Source organism: Mastigoproctus giganteus, chromosome 7, assembly GCF_048544385.1.
Source record: "Mastigoproctus giganteus isolate SK-2022 chromosome 7, ASM4854438v1, whole genome shotgun sequence".
NCBI classification, from domain to species: Eukaryota; Metazoa; Arthropoda; class Arachnida; order Uropygi; family Thelyphonidae; genus Mastigoproctus; species Mastigoproctus giganteus.
The window spans coordinates 234,219,622-234,241,016 of record NC_143581.1 but is presented as its reverse complement, the minus strand read 5'-3'; the positions used below and the strand labels follow the sequence as shown (position 1 = coordinate 234,241,016).

General features: G+C 38.1%; 1 protein-coding gene across 3 annotated transcripts in view; it reads right to left on the bottom strand.

Moving 5' to 3' along the window:
• The window catches only part of Prp5 (pre-mRNA processing factor 5), a 405,747-nt gene that overhangs the window by 218,244 nt on the left and 166,108 nt on the right, over positions 1 to 21,395 (bottom strand). For all 3 annotated transcript variants that reach the window (XM_090378220.1, XM_090378221.1, XM_090378222.1), the window contains 2 exons: positions 20,840 to 20,960; positions 12,736 to 12,911 (listed from right to left, as the gene is read on the bottom strand). In XM_090378220.1, the coding sequence (XP_090234346.1) occupies positions 12,736 to 12,911; positions 20,840 to 20,960 (297 nt within the window). The remainder of the gene's footprint in view (positions 1 to 12,735; positions 12,912 to 20,839; positions 20,961 to 21,395) is intronic.

Sequence of the window (21,395 nt, the reverse complement as noted above, 5' to 3'; positions counted from 1 at the left end):
GTTCCCCCTCCCAACTTTTCTTACTATTGAAAACACCATGAATTGTCAAACTAATAGAGTAAACTTATCTGCAAAAAGATCTAAACCTCCCAAACACTTCCTAGTTCATTTCACAAATATGTGTTCTCAAAATAGACATTGTTGAGAATAGAAATTCTCAACAATGTCTATTTCCACTTAGAGTCTGCCAAACCCCATGTACTTTTTCTTGACAGAATCTCAGTTATCGGTTGATTCAACTACTGCTCATCTCAGTCGTCCAAATTATTTGCTGTATGATTCCTTTCGCCTCAAAGGTGGTACTGGTGCATATGTCCATTCTGATATTCCCTGTAAGAGACTTGGTAATTTGAAACTCCTCTTTTCAATCTTCTCTGGCTGAAAATCTATCTACCCCATTGGGTCAAATTCATCTGTTGTCTCTACCGTTCTCCCAACTACACTAATCACTTGGAGCTCTTTGACTTCCTCTGTTTGCAACTTGACTTCCCCCAGTCCAACTTTCCTAACACAGATAATTTTCCTTGGTCATTTTAATGTTCACAACTCAGGCTGGCTTCCGTTTTCTAGTCACACCGACACAGCTGGTCAGTGTGACTAGAAATTAGTAATTGCAAAAGCCTCAGCTGGTGCTGAGGCTTTTGCAATTACTGACCTTGCACAGATTGTTCATTTAACTACAAGAATACCAGACAATCCTAACCATACAGCCAATATGCTTCATCTTTTTCTCACAAACAACCCTTCTAAGTACACGGTCAAAGTGAGTGGTCCTGTATGCACCTCAGATCACAATTTGATGATTGTTTCTTCTCCAATGGAGCCTTTATCTCATGGCTATTCCCAGCCGCGTATTGTTTGCCATTACAAGAATGCAAAATAGAATGACCGGCGAGATTTCTTTTCTTCTTTTCCTTGGTCGGATAACTGTTTCAAAACTTCTGGTGTCAACGTTTGCTCAGATCGTGTCAGTGAAATTATTCTTGTAGAAATGAAATCCTTTATTCCACACTCTAATTTAAAATCTTGTCCTTTATCTAAACCTTGGTTTTCCAATAAATGTGCTAAGGCTGTTCAAGAGAAGAACGTCGCATATTGTAATTGGCTTGTTTCCAATTCTTTAGTTTCATTTTCTGCCTACACCAAAGCTCGCAACAATTGTAAAGCAGTTATTAATTAGTCCAAACTAGATTTTGAACAGGCTAAGAGTAGAAAACTTGCTTCTTGTCCAAATGGCAGTTGAGCATTCTGGTCTCTTGTCAAAGCTATTGGCTGCAACTTTTGCCCATCTCTGCTCCCACCCGCGTCAAAACCAGATGGTTCTGTTGTCACTTCAGTCAAGGATAAATCTGACCTGTTAGCATCCCATTTTGCTTCCAACTCCTGTATTAGTGATCTTGGTAAAACACCTTCCACCATTCCCAACACGCTCCATTCAATGCCTCCTGTAGTCTTCCGTCAAAAGGATGTCAGACGGATTTTGATGAACCTTGATGCTAAGAAAGCTCCAGGTCCTGGTACCACCAGCACCAGGACATTTCTCCACTTCTTCTCTAAAACTGTGTTCCTGAACTTACTCCTGCTCTTTGCCACTTTTTTCACTTTCTTATTCCAAAGGTGTTTTTCCTTCTGCTTGGAAATTTCCTCATATCCAGCCAGTTCTAAAAAGGGTGACATCCCACCCATCCAATTATTTCTACTCTTTCTAAAGTAATGGAGAAATCAATTAACTGCCAACTCTTAAACTACCTAGAAACCTTCCGTCTGATCAACAATTGCCAGTATGGATTCCATTAGTGTCGATCTACTGGTGATATTCTAGCTTATGTTACTCATTTATGGACAAATTCAATTGAAAAGTTCGGTGAAACACAAGCAGTTGCTCTTGATATCTCAAAGGCTTTCGATCCTGATTTGATAAAGGTCTTCTAAACAAGCTTCCATCTTATGGTTTGCCAACTGTTTTTTATAATTGGTTATCCAGTTTTCCCTCTGTTCAGTCACTGAGGGTGATGGTTGATGGTGCTCTGTCTTCTAACTTTTTCACTAATGCTGGTGTCCCCCAAGATTCAGTACTTTCCCCCACTTTTTTCCTCTTGCCCATTAATGACCTTCTTCTATTGATTGGAAATCTTATCCATAGTTTTGCCAATGATAGCACATTGCATTCCACTTTCCATTTTGAGAAACCTTGCTCTGCTAATACAGCTTCAACTTCTCGAATATCCGCTACCAATTCCTTAAATGCCGATCTCCAGGTAATTCTCCAGTGAGGCAAAGACAACTTAGTTGATTTCAATCTTTCTAAAACTCAGTCATCTTACATCTTCAAAAAAGGATTCTTCTATTTCTATGCTTATATTGGTGACACTTGGTCCTTGAGGTTGTCACAGACATTCTCTCAGATATGCCAGACAGCTTGGCATATCTCTCAGATATGCCAGACAGCTTGATGGAACTGATATTCGGGTGACACTCAATTCAAGTGGACCCAATTTCGGCGAAGTCCGGATGGTCTATGACAGCCAAATCCTCTGCTTGCACCTTCACGATGGTGGGACTGTTAGCAATCCCGGGTATAACCTTCATGCACAAGTACATGGTGGGTGACCACCCAGGTGTGAACCAACGTAAGCAGGGGTCGAGGTGTGGCGCCCACACCACATGGAGGAACGCCGCCCCTCTATGTTACCAGGCAGTACTAGGTGGTAGATGACTCTCATCAACCGGTGAAATACCACCACTTTGCTTATTGGAGGCTTGAAGTGGTGGAACCCATGTTTACTCTCTAGAGCTAAGTTCTGGCCAACCCTTCCCTATCTCTTACATCATGCAGAATGATTGATGATTATTGAGGTTATGATGAATGTCGTGGCGAGATCCAATATTCCTAACATTTCGAGGGTACAGCTCTAAAACGGTGTTCGCAGGCCGGCCGCTAGATAGTACACTGGACCAAACCTATTGGTAACTCTCTAGGAGGCTTCCGGATCAGCTAGTGTATAATCTTGCTACCTCTACTCTGCCAGATAGTGACTGGAGGGAGTCCGAGTAGTGTGTATGCGGGGAGCATTGTCGAGGCCACGTTATGTCAAGGATCTCGGTATATTCTTACCACATGTACGCCATATCCAAAAATTTCATTACTTCATACAGCATGTCCCACCCACTTTTTCTTACTATTGAATACACCATGAATTGTCAAAATAATAGAGCAAGCTTATCTGCGAAAAGATCTAAACCTCCCAAGCACTTCCTAATTCATTTCACAAATATACGTGGTTTCAATTTAAATCTCAACGATGTCCATTTCCACTTGCAGTCTTCCAAACCCCATGTACTTTTTCTGACTGAATCTCAGTTATCAGTTGATTCAACTACTGCTCATCTCAGATGTCCAAATTATTCGCTGTATGATTCCTTTCGCCTCAAAGGTGGTACTTGTGCATATGTCCGTTCTGATATTCCCTGTCAGAGTCTTGGCAATTTGGAATCTCCTCTCTTTGATCTTCTCTGGCTTAAAATCTCTCTACCTCATTGTGTAAAATTCATCTGTTGTCTCTACCGTTCTCCCAACTCACTAATCACTTGGAGCTCTTTGACTTCCTCTCTTTGCAACTTGACTTTCTCCAGTCCAGCTTTCCTAACAGTGAGGTAATTTTCCTTGGTGATTTTAACGTTCACAACTCCAGCTGGCTTCCATTTTCTAGTCACACCGACCCAGCAGGTCGAGATGCTGAGGCTTTTGCAATTACTAATGATCTAGCACAGATTGTTCATTTACCTACAAGAATACCGGACAAGCCAAATCATACAGCCAATACGCTTCATCTTTTTCTCACAAACAACCCTTCTAAGTACAAGGTCGAAGTGAGAGGTCCTTTAGGCACTTCAGATCACAACTTGGTGATTGTCTCTTCTCCAATGGAACCTTTATCTCATGACTATTCCCAACCTCGTATTGTTTGGCATTACAAGAATGCAAAATGGGATGACCTGCGCGACTTCTTTTCTTCTTTTCCTTGGTCTGATTACTGTTTCAAAACTTCTGATGTCAACGTTTGCTCAGATCGTGTCAGTGAAATTATTCTTGCAGGAATGGAATCCTTTATCCCACACTCCACTTTAAAATCTCGTCCTTTATCTAAACCTTGGTTTTCCAATAAATGTGCTAAGGCTGTCCAAGAGAAGAATGTTGCATATCGTAATTGGCTTGTTTCTAATTCTTCAGTTTCATTTTCTGCCTACACCAAAGCTCGCAACAATTGTAAAGCAGGTATATGTTAATCAGTCCAAACTAGAGTTTGAACAGGCTAAGAGTACAAAACTTGCTTCTTGCCCTAATGGTAGCCGAGCATTCTGGTCTCTTGCCAAAGCTATTGGCCGCAACTTTTGCCCATCTCTGCTCCCACCTCTGTACAAACCAGATGGTTCTGTTGTCACTTCAGCCAAGGATAAAGCTGACCTGCTAGCATCCCATTTTTCTTCGAGCTCATGTATTAATGATCTTGGTAAAACACCTCCCACCATTCCTAACACGCTCCATTCAATGCCTCCTGTGGTCTTCCGTCAAAAGGATATCAGAAGGATTTTGATGAATCTTGATGCTAAGAAGGCTCCAGGTCCTGATGGTATTTCTCCACTTGTTCTCAAAACCTGTGCTCCTGAACTTACTCCTATTCTTTGCCGCCTTTTTTCACTTTCTTATTCCAAAGGTGTTTTTCCTTCTGCTTGGAAATTTGCTCATATCCAGCCAGTTCCTAAAAAGGGTGTGCTATAGGCCTAATGACTCATCAGAGTCATTAGGCCTATAGCACACTCCTACTCTCAATTTTGATCTCCCAATGCTTATGTCACACCAAACTGACTCAACACTGCACTGTCCAGCGATGTCGACTGGCTTCACTTCCTTGGATTTTATGTGTTTCTTAACTAATAGCATAGCCCCTCCCCCCCTTCCTATCCTGTCTATCCTTTCTGTAGACATTGTACTCCCCAAAATGCAGTTCTGCATCCCTTATATCTGTGTGACACCACGTCTCTGATATCCCAACAATATCTGCCTTTGATGTTTTGAGCAATACCTCAAATTCATCAAATTTATTTACTAAACTCCTAGCATTGGTGTACACGCAAGTATACCTGCACCTGTTTCTATTCTTAGCTAACCTAACACAACCCATGTGTTTACTTGTACCGCAATGGCTCCCAGCAGTCTCTGAAATACCAAGCATCTTGTTTTTCAGGCTTCTGCTCATTCTAATAGAAGCAGTGCAAGAATCTCTTTCACCTCTGCCAGTGGCTACTGTCAATCTATTCGTCTTTGTCTCCCCCCAAGCTAGCAGTTTTCCGACCCACCTAACATTGCCTCGATAGCATCAGCAAATATTCTTGCACCCTTTCTATTTAAGTGTATCCCATCCCTGTAGAAGCAATCTCTCCTGTTAACAAGTACAGTCCAGGCTGAAAAAAATTCTACCCCTTGAGCCTTGCACAATCTTTCCAGGGCCGAATTGATCGACAAGGCTCTCATCATATACTCCCTCCTATCGTGTCTGGGCAGAATTGCAGACACTTTCAAATTCAACCCTAATTCTCTGCTTTTGTTCAACAGTGACCTGTACTTGTTAAGTAATTCTGCCGGTCTCCTACTCTTAATATTATTAGTGCCAACGTGTACAACTATATCACCTTTTGTGCCCTTAAAAGATGATATTCGCTCTACAACGTCATCGACCTTTGCCCCTGGCAGACATACCCTGGTCCTGTTCCACCTATCTTTTTTACAAAGCATGTTCCCCGTTTCCCTGACAATAGAGTCACCAACAACTACTAGTTCCTTCGGGACCAGCGCATTCTGCCTTGGGGTTGCCTCTGTGTCACGCGATGCCCAAGTGCAAGCTCTGGCGTTGGTGTGGGCAGCTGAGAGCTTGATGGGTCCCTCTATTTAGTTTCTTCGAGGGCATCCACCCTGTCCTTCAAGCTCTCATATGGGCCCACAAGAACGCCGAGTTGTTGCCTGATATCGATACACTCCTTGTATCGCGCACACACAAAGATATCCCCCTTGGCAGTATCATGTACCGTACCCGATTGCTCTGCAAACATCAAGCAAACAGTGCATTTTATAAGGCTGTGAGTCAGAGGACAACTGCCCCCCTCAGTTCTGCTCTGAGCCACAGCACTTCCATTAGCTTGAGCCTTTTGCTTTGCTGTTCTGGTCTGAGTCATGATTCTATTAATTTATTAATTAATTATAATTAATTATGTTATGTTATTAATTATGTTAAATATAATTAATTATATTACGTTTGTAATCTAAGTCGTTATATGTATTTATTTAAACGTACAATTTAACTGCTAACGAAGTTCAACTAACGCTATCTAGTACGGTATATAACTATCGTATTACAAAGGCGGGAAAATTACGAACGGTAGCGGAGTTGAAACACGTGGAAACCCTTACCGATACTTTTATGCAATTACAAGGCCGAGTAAAGAATAAATACACCAAATTAATCAGAAAATCACAAAATAATGTTACACTACTAAATTTAAATCAAAAGTTTTAGAAAAACAATAATTTCAAATCAATAAATAAGAAAAATCCACTTAGTGGCTTTGAACACAACCATCTCTAGTAGCCTTGTTATTCTACTCCTTAGGTGTCACACCTCTCCTAATGTATTTTGTGAAGAGTCCTGCCAGTTTCTGTGTCAATTTTAACAACTGTACACAGTAACTTCATCTTCACCTGGAGATTTTTGATTCTTTGTTTTTTTTAATGCATGTTCTTTCTCCTCAGGAATGATATTTGGTATGTCGTATGTGTTGCTAATTTGTGTTCCACCTTCCCCACTGCTGGCATCATTCCTTTGCTCCTCATATAATACTTTATGGTAGTCTTCTACTATTTCAATTATGCCTTCTCTGCTATTTATAAGTACAGTAAACCCTCGCTATTCGCGAGGGTTACGTTCCTGAGAAATGTCGCGAATACCGAAAACGCGAATACTGAGTTATGGCTCCCATAGTAATAAAGGGGTTCTGTTCCAAAGTATGAAATATATAAGAAAAACTAGTCTAAAATTTTGTCTATGTATGTATTATATGTACCTTCATAATATGACTGTACATGACATATGCTTGCATTTCACTATGAAATGCAAGCATATGGCATCGAAATGAAAATAAGAAACAATTTAATATTAAATGTAATATTTATTAGAAATTTCAAACAAATCTTTCAAATCAGCCCCTTTGCTAGCAAAAAAAAAACATCCCGCCAGTGCTATCACCAGTTTCGCTAAAATGTTGATAAAGAAGTTTTGCCTTTTCACGAATGATGAGTGAACTTAACGGAATTTTATTTTGAATTCGGTCTTCTATCCACAGATTTAAAGCTTTTCCATTTTTTTCTAATTTAACATCACGAGTTATAGAGCAAATTTTTGAAGCAATTAGCGCGTTTTCACGGACACTACGGCAGATTTTTTCTTCCGATTTCTTGATTGATCGTACCGTTGACTCATTGATTTTATGTTTTGCCACTGAGGAGACACTTTCACCTTTAGAAATTTCGTCTAATAACTCAATTTTATTCGCTAGTGTCATCACCTTCTTTGATATTTTCACATTTCTCTTTTTATTCGTAGCCATAATTTTGTAGGGGTTAGAAAGAACTTGACCACAATAAAGTCACTTTCTTCCGTTAACGCACTCGAAAAAGTCTATTTTACACTGAAAAACGGTAGAGTTATCATTTTTGTAAGCATATCAATTTATAAATTGATAAATTTATTCAATTTATAAATATATAAATTAAAATCAAACAACGAAACCTTCCATGACTAACACATACTGAACAAGGATTAGCGAGAAACATCCACGCTCGCAATTTTTTCACCCCTCTCCTCCCACCCACTGAGCACTGTTTTGACCGGAAAAGATAATTTTAGCCACGCCCATGTTTTTTATGGCGGAAAATATTCACGGCGCTTTAAAATTCACATTTTTTTAGGTTTCATTTTATATTAAATCGGCGATCGCGAATACGCGAAACCGCGAATAGCGGGGGTTTACTGTACACCATCACTATTCTTCAGTTTCAGTATCATTTGTCTTTCTGTATTACTGCTCATAACTGCTGATTAAATCCTTTGTTTTCCCTTATTGCTTGTTCTACTTTTCTTGTGTTAAATCTTCTTATGTCTCTCTCTCTGAGCCTCTTTCTAATGGCTTTGCATAACTCAGTATACTTAATTTTGTCCTTGTCGGTGTTTATCTTTCTCTTCATTTGTCATCTTCAGTTCATCATGACAAGTGTTTCTTGTCTAATATTTTCTTCTTTGTATTTCTTTTTACCTATAGGTTTATTGGGGTTTATCAGAAGAAAGTTGTATTCCTTATTGATATCTTAGATTCTGAAAGGTCTGCAGAAGCTCTAACTTGTTCTTAAGTTCCAGTACATACTGCTTTTTCTCCTCTTCTGCTATCTCTCAAAGACTATTATTTACTTGAGTCTTTTTTTTTTTTTTTCCCCTTTTCTTACATCTATAAGCGCAATCTTACCACTCTGTAATCACTTCCAACATTTACCTTATTCAGGATGGTAACATCATTCACAATATATCTTCTGTTAGTGAGGATGAAGTAAATTTCATTAGTTGTTAATTACAACATTAATTTAACGATAGAGCCTCGCGTTACGAAATAAGTTAACTTATGTTCAAGTTAGTGCAATAGCATCATTTCTGTACATAGCCAACTACTTAAGCAGTTAAGAATTGGAATTGTTGAAGTATATCTCATATTGTGATCCTTCAAAACGAGTTACCATGATAACGCACTACCTCGAATAAGTAACACTTCACCATAGGAGAAGACTATTGTTACTTATTCTCGGCGGATACCACCACCCATGCAGCACCTTTGCAGAGCTTATTACCTTTGGGTGATTTAGGCATCTCTCATATTATGGAGTTATACATCACAACTAGGTTGTCTTCATTGCAACACCAGGGTACCTGCCCACCCACCGATGAGGAGCCAATAAGCTCTGAAACGGCGCCGTATGGGAGGTGGTATCCATCGAGAATAAATAACAATAGTCTTCTCCTTTCATATGCATATCGAATAAGTAACACTTCCTATGGTGAAGCATTACTTATTCGATAGTGCAATATCATGGTAACTTGTTGTGAGGGTATTCACAATACACCGATAAGCCAAAACATTATGACCACCTACCTAATATGATGATGGTGGTCCTCCACGTGCAGCCAAAACAGCTCATACTCGACAAGGCACAGACACTACAAGATTTCAAAATGTGTCTTGTGGTATCTGGTACCAACATGTAATCAGTAGATCCTTTAACTCCTGTAAGGTCCGTGGTTGAGATGCCACAGATCGGAGTTGCATTCCAACACAAACCACAGATGCACAATGGGATTGATGTCAGGGAATTTGGAGGCCAGGGCAATATCTGGAAGTCTTCTTCATGTTCTGCGAACCAATCTCAAACAATCTGGGTGGTGTGGAATGGGCATTATCCTGCTGAAAGATGGCACCGCCAGAAGGGAAGATCATTGCCATGAAAGACCTGGTCAACAATGATGTTTAGGTAGGTAGTAGACATCAGAGTGCCCGGCACATGGATGACTGCAGCCAGGGTATCCCAGCAGAACATCGCCCAAAGCATGACACCGTAGCCAACAGCTTATTTTCATCCCACAGTGCATCCAGGTGGCATCACTTCCCCAGGTAAACAACGCACATATACCCAGCCGTCCACATGGTGCAACAGGAAACATGATTCATCGGACCAGATGATCTTTTTCCAATCACTCAAGGTCCAATTTCCATGCTTGAGTGCCTACTGTAGGTGCTGTCACCGGTTAACCATGGTTGGCATGGGCCTCAGAGTGGCCTGCGGCTACATAGCCCCATTTTCAGCAGGGTTCAATGTACTGTGTGTATTGTGACACATTACTCCTGTCACCAGCATTCCAATTACTGGTGAGTTGCACCAGTCGCCCTTCCTTTGCCACGTATCATCCGGGAGAGCCTTCTCTCACCTCTGAGCATCGATGAGCCGTGGTCGTCCAACATCTCGCCAACAGTTCATGGGTTCCCCCCTCATGGAACCACTTTCGGTAGGTATAAACCACGGCTGACTGTGAGAATCCCACCAACAGTGCTGTTTCGGATATGCTCTGACCCAGTCATCTGGCCATTACAATTTGGCCTTTGTCAAACTCGCTTAAGTCTGCTGTCTTTCCCATCTGAAGAACAAGAGTAACACTGATTAACAGAGCTCAGTATCTGGTGTTTTTTATACCGTGTCCCGACCCAACTGCAGTTCACTTGTAGATGCTCCTATTTGCATAACGACTCACTGGTCATAATATTTGGGCTCATCAGTGTATGAGATATACTTAAATGATACCAATTCATAACTATTTAAGTAGTTGGCTATGCACAGAAATGATGCTATTGCACTAAATTGTACATTAGTTGTTAATCCATTTGAACTTTTCCATGTACACTTTCTGTTCACCCTTTTCTTGAAAAAAAAGTGTTCATGACTGAATTTCCTTGAGATTACAAGTCTTTCACCTCTTTCAATTCTTTTACCAATTCCAAAATTTCCTATAGTTTCCCTTTCTGTGCTGTTTTGTCCTTTCCAACCTTAGCACTGAAGTCCCCCAATAATGATGTAGTGAGTTTTTTGTTCATATAGAAATCTCTCAATGGTGGTTAGGTTAAGTGTACATTTTGGTGGTTAGGTTAAGTGTACAACATAACCTAACACAACTTGAACTTCTTCATCATCATGGCTGGATGCAGGTGAATATATCATTATAACCTTTAGTTTGTACCTCTTAGAAATCCTGAGTAGTAATCTTGACAACCTTGGTGATGTACTTTTGAATTCCAAAATGATTTTTATATCTTTATGGACCAAAAAACCAACTCCATCTTCACTCTTTTCACTATCCATTGGTGTACAGCAGATTCTGTTTTTTTTTTTTTTTTTTATGAAAACCCCAAACACGAGAGGCATTAAAACCTATAGTACTTAGTACCGTGCTTGGGTTGGAGGTTGAGAAGACAAAAGAAGATATTTGTTGACATTAGACTTGAACTTCTGTAGACTGTAATTTTCAGGAAAGACATATGAAGGAAGATTGTTCCAGAAAATGGCAGTTGAATAAATAAACAAGGAAGATGAAAAGTTTGTTCTGTGAGTTTGAAGTTGGACAGTTAATGGATGTTGGCAGCACGTGTTCGGACTGTTTTGAAAGAGAGAGTGGGAATTATAGAAGCCAATTCAGAAGAACAGTGCCCATGGAAGTATCTGTAGAAAAGGCATGCAGCAGAAACAGCAAGTGCAGAGACTCTGTTAGCGATGAGTCATAAATAAACCTAACTGCCCTGTTCTGAATGGAATCTAGAAGCCTGAGAGAGGTTTGGGGGGCACCGCCCCGGGTGTGGGAACAATATTCCATGCTGTTTGGAAGAAACAGCATGGAATATTGTTCCATGAAGAAACAGCTGTTTGGAAGAAAAGTAATGATGAGAGCAAAAGATAAAAACAAGTTTTTTCGATGCATAGGAAGCAATAGAAAAAAAGAGAAAAACAAGTTTTTTAAATGCATAGGAAGCAATATTTGTAATGTGATTGTGCCAAGAGAGGTTAGAAGTAAGGGTAATCCCCAAAAGATATATATATCAACTTTCCTAGAAATCGGAGTGTCACCAAAGATAAGCATAGTTGCAGAAGAATCCTTTTTGTGAGATATAAGACAAGACTGAGTTTTAGAAGGATTGATGCCATTGAAGGTTTCAGCCAAGTCGATGATATTCCAATCCACATTTTCTAATTCCTTTTCCAGCTCTACTATCCGCTCTTCGCTGATGAGCGATCTTACATTGTAACAGGCCAAATTCAGTTTCTGTGCATGGCAGCCTGGTCATATCCAAAGATTCTAAGCACCCTCTGGGGACTGAGGGCCATTTTTTCACTGTGTTTTCATATAAGTGCTGGAGAGTTTGGCCTTTTCCTCTTCACGCTGACCAGACATCTTGAAGAGAACCACTCTACACATTCATTGCCACCAACGTGACATAACAGGGCTTACCAATGAGAAGGTGTGTACAAATGTATTTTATGGATGCAGGCCAACCAGACTTCTCTTTTTTTCAATTACCTGCATGTAATCTACTATATGACTTTGACAGAATCCCTAGCAGCCCATCAACACTGTTAGAGCATTTCCTATCGGACTGTATAATTACTTCAAAGTCCTCTTCATTGTCAACTATGTTGGATTTACTGCTATCAAACTAATGCATTTCTCCAGAATTACTGCTACCCTATATTCAAGGCCTTAGATTTTCCAATGTTAAATTTCAGCTGCCATCCATTCATCAAAATAATTTATCAAGATCTTGTTGAAGCTGATTACCATTAACCACCTTGCCCATCTTTGTATTCTTCAGTCACCCTCCTATAATTTTGACTGATTTGTTATTGGTTAATATGATATACATTCCCATAATGAAAGTCGATAAGAAAAAAAACTTAATTGTAACTTCATTGTATCTACTGCAATATGAGTGGATATCATCAAAACAAATATGAAATGGATGATGCACATAAATCACCTTTTAATTAATTAAATTCAGCTTAAATTGCATTAAAACTAAAATAACTTTTTATGTACATACCAATTGGTCCATCATCAGCTTCTAAAGGTGGCTGGTCAAGGATATGTCTAAACATAGGAATTAGAAAAGCCAAGGTTTTACCAGAACCTGTCTTAGCTATTCCAATCATATCTCTACCAGACATAATGGCAGGTATGGCTTGTGCTTGAATGGGTGTTGGTTTTTCATAATTATGCCTAAAATAAATATTTAAGCAGAAAAAATAAATATAAAACTCATTTTAACAATTAAAAAAAAAAGGGCTTGAATTTATGCAGGTATAAAATCACTTGAACACATTTGTGTATAAAAAACAACGAAAGTGGAAGATTTTCTACTTTAACGAGATAGCTCTAGTAAACCTAAATGTGCTGAACTTGAATCAAAGCTTAAAATTTTATATCACCCACCACTTAAGGAAATAAATGAAATCTTTATTTATCAATAAAATTTATTAAATACAAGTTATTATTGTTAATTTCTTTTCTCCTTTATAAGAGACATGTGGAAGCTCCTTGATCAGTCACACAACAGTTGGCCAGCATATTTTGGTTCAATGAAATGAACTTGGAGAGGGGGGGGGGGGGAGTTAAAAAATATATATTCAGTGCTTTTTTTTGGGATGGTACACAATGGTATGGTGTACCAGCACCTTTATTAACAGTGACGTGTGGCATTTGGTTGCAGTGCACCTCAAAATTTGTAATATTCCGTAAATTTTTTTAACACGTTTACCTACTATTCAAATAAGCATAAAATTATTTAACTAAATTTGTATTTTTCAGTGTTTACTGTTAAGATATTTTCTATATAAAACTGTATAAATATTTTTATAATTCTAAATTACTCAGTCGGACCTCTGTTTAACGAAGTCCTTTTATAGCAAATTACAGTAAACCCTCGCTATTCGCGGGGGTTACGTTCCTGAGAAATGCCGCGAATACTGAGTTATGGCTCCCATAGTAATTATTATTATACCATATGATGCAAGGAAGCCTAAGGCTTATGCTGCACCAGCCAAAAAAAAAAAAAAAAACAAAAATTTCTGAACTACCCAGAGAGAGAGAGAGAGAGAGAGAGAGAGAGAGAGAGATAAAAGGGAATCACCAAGGAAGAGAAGAATGATGATATCCAGCTCAGGACCCTAGGTATGCCAAGCCCATACTCACCAGATGTGAGCCCCTGGGGTTAAATAAAGGGGTTCTGTTCCAAAGTATGAAATATATAAGAAAAACTAGTCTAAAATTTTGTTCATGTGTGTGTGTGTATTATATGTACTTTCATAATATGACTATGTACATAGACAGTACATAGTGAAATGTTTATTAGAAATTTCTAATATTTAGTAGAAATTTCAAACAAATCTTTCAAACGAGCACCATTGCTAGCTAAAAAACTTATGCTGCCAGTGCTATCACCAGTTTCGCTAAAGTGGTGATAAAGCAGTTTTGCCTTTTTACGAATGATGAGTGAACTTAACGGAATTTTATTTTGAGTTCGGTCTTCTATCCACAGATTTAAAGCTTTTTCCATTTTTTCTAATTTAACATCACGAGTTACAGAGCAAATTTTTGAAGCAATTAGAGCATTTTCACGGACACTACAACGGATTTTTTCTTCCGATTTCTTGATTGATCGTACCATTGACTCATTGATTTTATAATGTTTTGCCACTGAGGAGACACTTTCACCTTTAGAAATTTTGTCTAATAACTCAATTTCGCTAATGTCACCACCTTCTTTGATATTTTCACATTTTCCTTGTTATTCGTAGCCATATTTTTGTACGGGTTAGAAAGAACTTGTCCACAATAAAGTCACTTTCTTCCATTAACACACTCAAAAAAGTCTGTTTATGCTAACACAACGCAAAACAGTAGATTTATCACTTTTGTAAGCATATAAATTTATAAATTTATTCAATTTATAAGCATATAAATTAAAAGTAAACGACGAAACCTTCCACGACAAGCGCATAACACATACTGAACAAGGATTAGCGAGAAACATTCACGCTTGCGATTTTGTCATCCCTCTCCCCCACCCACTGAGTGCTGTTTTTACCGGGAAAGATAATTTTAGCCACGCCCATTGTTTGTTTGTTTGTTGTTTGGTTTTTAGGAGCATTAGCAACTAAGGCCATATTGCTCCGGGATATGCGGTGGTCATTCCCTGACCTTTCCGCATCCTCCATATTTGGTGGTGACGGGCTCGAACCCCGGTCTAATCAAGAAGCGTGTGCTATGCACTGCTGCTCCTTTCCACCTGGCTACGGAGGCGCCAGCCATGCCCATGTTTTTTATGGCAGAAAATGTTCACGGCACTTTAAAATTCACATTTTTTTAGGTTTCATTTTAAATTAAACCAGCGACCGCGAATACAGATACCGCGAATAGAGGGGGTTTACTGTATTTTGAATTCCCCTTGGAAGTAACATTTAAAATACTTTCCGTAGAATGAAGAAAATTTTTATATAGTGAATGGATTAGGAGAGAATTAATTCAATACGCACTGTTCGTATTTCTAGCCTTCAGGCAATTTAGGCAATTAGTGCTGCTGCACGAATTAAGAGAGCTAAAGGGGATTACCATTCTACAACTTAGTGGTACCTGATAAAACCTATTCAACCACCTGTCTCACATACAGAGAAGTTGTGCTAGTCAACAGTGAACAGATCAAGGGGTATTCTCAATGGGCTCTGGTCCACCTTCTACTGCAGTGGTGTCCAAACTTTTCCCGTACAGGGGCGATATTAAAAAAGAATTCAAAGTTAGATTTATTTAGTGTGTTACATTTTCCATACCTTGTTGGATGTAAAAGTAAAATTGAAAATATTCATAAGGGTAAAATTTTATTAAGTACAATACACAATTACATTTACTGAACAAAACATTTAATGAGAAAACTGTTTTAATTACAAAATTTAAAATGCTGTTTTAGTTGACTTTCCTGGCAGGCTGTAGGTTGGACACTGCTGTGAATCAACTGTAAGCGCCCTGTTCGAGAATTAGGAGAGAGTGATTTTATTTTACCCCGACAAATAATCATCTGTTGTTTAGCGGAAGTGTATTATTCACATTTTTCTGCAAATTTTCGCTATCTCTGTTTACATGGTCATAGTATGTACCTGAATATTCAAATGACATTGACATTTTGGACAGTTTCAAAAAAAAGAAAAAATTCAAATTTAAGAACTAGTGACAATAGTGACAATAGTGACAATACTAATTAATGTCAATAATGATAAGAGAAGGAAAACGAGGACAACGAAGGTATTAAACCTTCTAAACATGAATCAATGTTTAGAAGGTCCAATATCTTTCTATTTCAGAAGATTTAGGAGAAGTCCGGTTGGCCTGCCTCCCTAAAATCCACTCATGCACAACTTCCCGATGGTAAGCCCTGTTACTTCACTCAGGTGGCAATCAACGTATAGAGTGGTTCTCTTCAAGACGTGTGGTCAGCATGAAGAGTAAAAGACCAAACCCTCCAGCACATGACAGCACGACTAAACAAACAGCCCTCAGTCCCCAGTGGCTCTCACTCCCCCTCTTACAGCAAGAGGATTGGAGTGGAAGCAGAGGGTGCTAAGAATCTCTGGGTACGACCAGGCTGCCATGCACAGAAACTGAACTTGGCCTGTTACAATGTAAGATCGCTCATCAGTGAAGACATTAGAGCTGGAAAAGGAATTAGAAAATGTGAATTGGAATATCATTGATTTGGCTGAAACAAGAAGAAGAAATGAATCACTTATAAGTTTATCAAGTGGAAATCTGCTGTACAACAATGGAAACAGTGAAAGGAGCAAAGGTGGAGTTGGCTTTCTGGTCCATAAAGATATAAAAAACGTTTTGGAATTCAAAAGTACATCACCAAGGGTTTCAAGACTAATACTCGGGATTTATAAGAGGTACAAGCTAAAGGTTATAATGATTTATTCACCAACATTGAGACATGATGATGAAGAGGTTGAAGAAATGTACACCGAAATTAAGTCTTTTAGATGAGAAAGATATCCTGTCTGTCTTTCCTGTACACATTGTACTCCCCTAATTCCAGTTCTGCATTCCTTATATCTGTATGACACCACGTCTCTGATATCCCAACAATATCTGCCTTTGATGTTCTGAGCAATACCTCAAATTCATCAAATTTATTTACCAAACTCCTAGCATTGGTGTATATGCAAGTATACATACACCTGTTCCTATTCTTAGCTACCCTAACACAACCCATGTGTTTACTTGTACCCCAATGACTTCCAGCAGTCTCTGAAATATCCTGCATCTTATTTTCCAGGCTGCTGCTCATTCCAATAGAAGCAGTGCAAGAATCACTTTCACCTCTGCCGGTGGCTACTGTTAATCTATTAGTCCTTGTATCCCCCCAATCTAGCAGTTTTCCGACTCGCCTAACACTGCCTCGATAGCATCAGCAAACATTCTAGCACCCTTTCTATTTAAGTGTATCCCATCCCTGTAGAAGTAATCTCTCCTGTTAATAAGTACAGACCAGGCTGAAAAAAATTCTACCTCTTGAGCCTTGCACAATCTTTCCAGGGCCGAATTGATCGACAGGGCTCTCATCATATACTCCCTCCTGTCGTGTCTGGGCAGAATTGCAGACACTTTCAAATTCAAATATCACCAGAATGAAGCTGTTTCACTGATTTTGAAAACATTGCCAACCATTCTAGACCTTTCTGAATGAAAAAGGGTAACATCTTCCCAAATGGGTTCTTCAGTAGTGGAGTGAATTACTAGGTTTCTTCTATTCTTGGCCATTTTGCTGTATTGGTGGTTACTGTCAACTATATTAGTATCTGATAGTCTGTCAAATTATATTAGTATACAGTTGACAGACTACTACTGCCATTCCCCCACCCTCAGACCATGAGGGTAGGGAATCGCAGTGACGGAGATGATCTTTCTGGTGAGCCCACTAGTTGATTGATTCTGGGTGAGATATCCCAGGACTACCAGTTTTGTCAAAGCATGGGCCAAAATGGTGTGTTGAAGCTGGGCCCTTCAAACACAAGGATTCCCCTTTTGAGTTTCCACAGGTCACAGTGCATGGCAAACACACCAGATTCCTAAGATGTTGCCCTAATATCTATGCTGTGGGCATTGAATCCCAGCGATACTAATCTGAAGGACCAGCAGAATCAGTGGGAGGTCCCATCACCAAGTTTTGGTTTGGTTTGGTTTTTATTGGCGCATCAGCAACTGGGGCTATAATGCGCCAAATACCGGTCATATGTAAAAAGTTAAAACATTCAGTGACCTAAGTAGTTAGGCCATGTCCAGATGAATAATAACAAAGATATAAAAAATAAACCAATAAAGACGTAACAATAACATAAATTTTAAATACAATTAAAAACTTTTATTGATTTAAAATAGCTAAAAACAGCAGACACGTTGTCATTGTCGGATAAAATCTGACTGAGTGTATAAGGCTCAGTCAGATGATTAAAAGCGGTAAAACGAGTGCTGCTAAAATCTGGACAGTCAATTAAAAGGTGTCTGATCGTTAAAATTGTGCCACAGGACACACACATAGGAGGGTCATCAGCCCTCAGCAAAAACGAATGAGTTAAATGACTGTGTCCTATGCGGGTCCGGGCGAGAACAACTTCCTCCTTACGATTCCTGTGCAGACTAGACCCATCACCAAGTACAGTTGCCAATGTTGAAGGGGCAAAATCTCTGAAAAGAAATGATGCGAAGAAATTGGAACTTTCTAGAGACAAATAACCACCAACAGGCAGGAAAAATATTTCAGGAGTTACACCACAATAAAGTCAACTGGTACGTCGTCTGACTGACTACCACAATTTTTAAAATTGCGATATCTCTTTTAATTGATAAAATATGAAAATCCCTCCAAGTGTACACTCAAATGGCAAGACAACAAGCATATTTCCTATGCATTAATGAAATAATCCGAATATTACCGAAGTTGTCCAAAATTGAAAAGTTGTCGTCTGATAGACAACACAGCAGTACAAGTATAACTGTAATCGTGCATAGATACATTTATTGGCTTCAGCAAAATGAGTAGTAAAGCAGGTTATTCAAAGACTGTTTGTCCTATTGATGATTATTTTGAAGAGTGCAAAAATGGTATGAAGAGTGTGATAGTGATGCGAGTGAAATAGAAAGGGATGTTGATAATGATTTTTCAATTAAAAGTGAGCACGGTACAGCATACGAAATATCAGAAGATAATGAGAGCAACAGTGAAAATCCTGATCCAGAATTTCAGATGTTGCTTGCACTAATGCATACATAGTCCACCAATTTTATAGGGACAATCCCTGAATACCAGCAAAATCAAATTTTTAGAAACAACCTGCAAGGCAAATGGTTGAACCACATATGAGAAGAAGGGAAGCAAATCCACGTGTGCCTAGAGAAATAAAATTTTGATTACGCCACATTCTGTGTATTGAAGATAGCTGAATTTAGATTTAGTTGATGAAGATGTTCTGGAAAAACACCAAGTAAAATGCCAAGATGTTCTGGAAAAATGCCAAGTTTTTACTGTCCAAGTAAAAAGTCGTCTTCTCAACCTCCAACCCAAGCACGGTACTAAGTACTATAGGTTTTAATACCTGTCGTTTGGGGTTTACATAAAAAAAAATAATAAAAAAAATAAGCTTGCTTTCTTGCACCATATACCTCTAATAATGCTAAAGAAATTTTTGTCAAAACTAAAGTTTAGATAGAAATTATTAGAATGGATGGACAGATGAGATGAATAGTTTTTTTTTGTTTTGTTGATGCCGTTTAAAAGCTGGCTTCCTATCATCATTTGCTACTACTTTTATACTAATACCTTATCAAAAGCTAATTTAATTTCATCCAGTAACCTTGAAACTTCAAACCATTCATTGAGAATAATTGTATATTTAATTCTCACAAGATCCATTTTCTAGCCTTCTTTTGGCCAGGTGAAAGTCCCAAACACCTTGGTGAACATATCAGTACTATATATATTGCTCAGAAATCTTTCCTATATAATCTTAATTAAATCAGGTGGTAGATGACTTTCATCAACCGGTGAAATACCACCACTTTGCTTATTGGAGGCTTGAAGTGGTGAAACCCATGTTTAGTCTCTAGAGCAAAGTTTCCGGCATCCCCCTCCCCCCATACTTCTCCTTCAATCCATGCACGGTACTATGTACTATAGGTTTTGATACCTTTCGTGTTTGGGGTTTCCACAAAAAAAAAAAAAGAAGAAGAATGACAAAATAACTTTGTAATTCATGTAAGACGCCTATATGTCTTCAATGTGCAAAGAGACTGTGCCTCCGATGTAGAGAAAATGTCTAAGAAAGTGTTTGTAATTATATTGTTAGTTTGTTCTTTATTTAGTGTTTTATGTATATAATGCTTACTTAGCCTTTTTTCAACATATTAAAATAACAATCCTTATATTTGTTTGCTTAGTTTTTTTTCCTCCTGCAAAATACAGTAGACATGCATTTCTTTTGTATTTTTGTATCTCTAAGTAATAAATATTTTTTTTCTCAAAAATAGTGCATTATTTTTATACTTTTTGTGGATTTACATTATCATAAATAAGGATAGTATAAGTGTCCAAAATATAATTGAATTTCAAATAAAAACAAGTATGAAAAAATAATTTTGTTTCAAGGTACACAGATGACATGTCAGTACCTATGTCCCAATAACTGTATGTCAGTACTTAAATGTTAATGTTGATACAAAATAGTGAAATAATATCAAGCAAGCTATCTGTCAAGCTGCTTGCCACATCAGGAGAGAAAATTTCAATGACAGTTATGTGAAAGCATAATAAAAGCAGACTTAATGATCATTATATACTCACTATCTAATAATCAATATATATATATATATATATATATATATATATATATATATAGATTAAGGGGCAAAAACTGTAATTCAGTATAACACCATTCAGTGTAAATCAGTATTTCTTTAACAATATATTTTTTAAAACATTTCCAATTAAAACCATCAATAAATATATAAAGTAATATCACACAGCATTTTGTCTTACTTCCTGCTTGAAAAACAGGTGATAAATATAACAGAAAGCAATATGAATATAAAATGTGCACACTCACTTTTTTAAAACTTCTAACACTTTCTTGCTAACTCCACACTGAGCCCAGTTTTTTATTGGTTTGGGACAACCCTTGCCTTTAATCTTAACTCCTTCTAGTTCTTCACGATATATTTCTACCTCTAAATTATATAAAAACATTATATATGTTTACTTTAAATATGTTTTATATATGTTTGCTTTAAAATCCTATTTCAATAAAAGCAAAAATCGTAGAAGTATAAAAGCAGAAAAGTAATTTCTCTTTTATGGTACCACTATAAAATAAGCAACTTAGCTTGTAACTTGCCATCATGTCTGCTAGAATCACATGCATAGATTTTACAAAATTTTCATATCTTTTAATTTAGCTTAGCAAAGTATTATTTAACATAAGAGAAAAACTCCTGAAGCAGCTTCACGGTTAATCTCTTCCTAAAAGTAACTTAATTTATGCATACAGAAATATTTATTTTCACACAACCAGGGTAAAATTTTACAATTGTTAGTTAACATACATTTTTACAGTTGTACCTGCACACTGAGCATTTTCACTCTTACCCACTCTAAAGAAACAT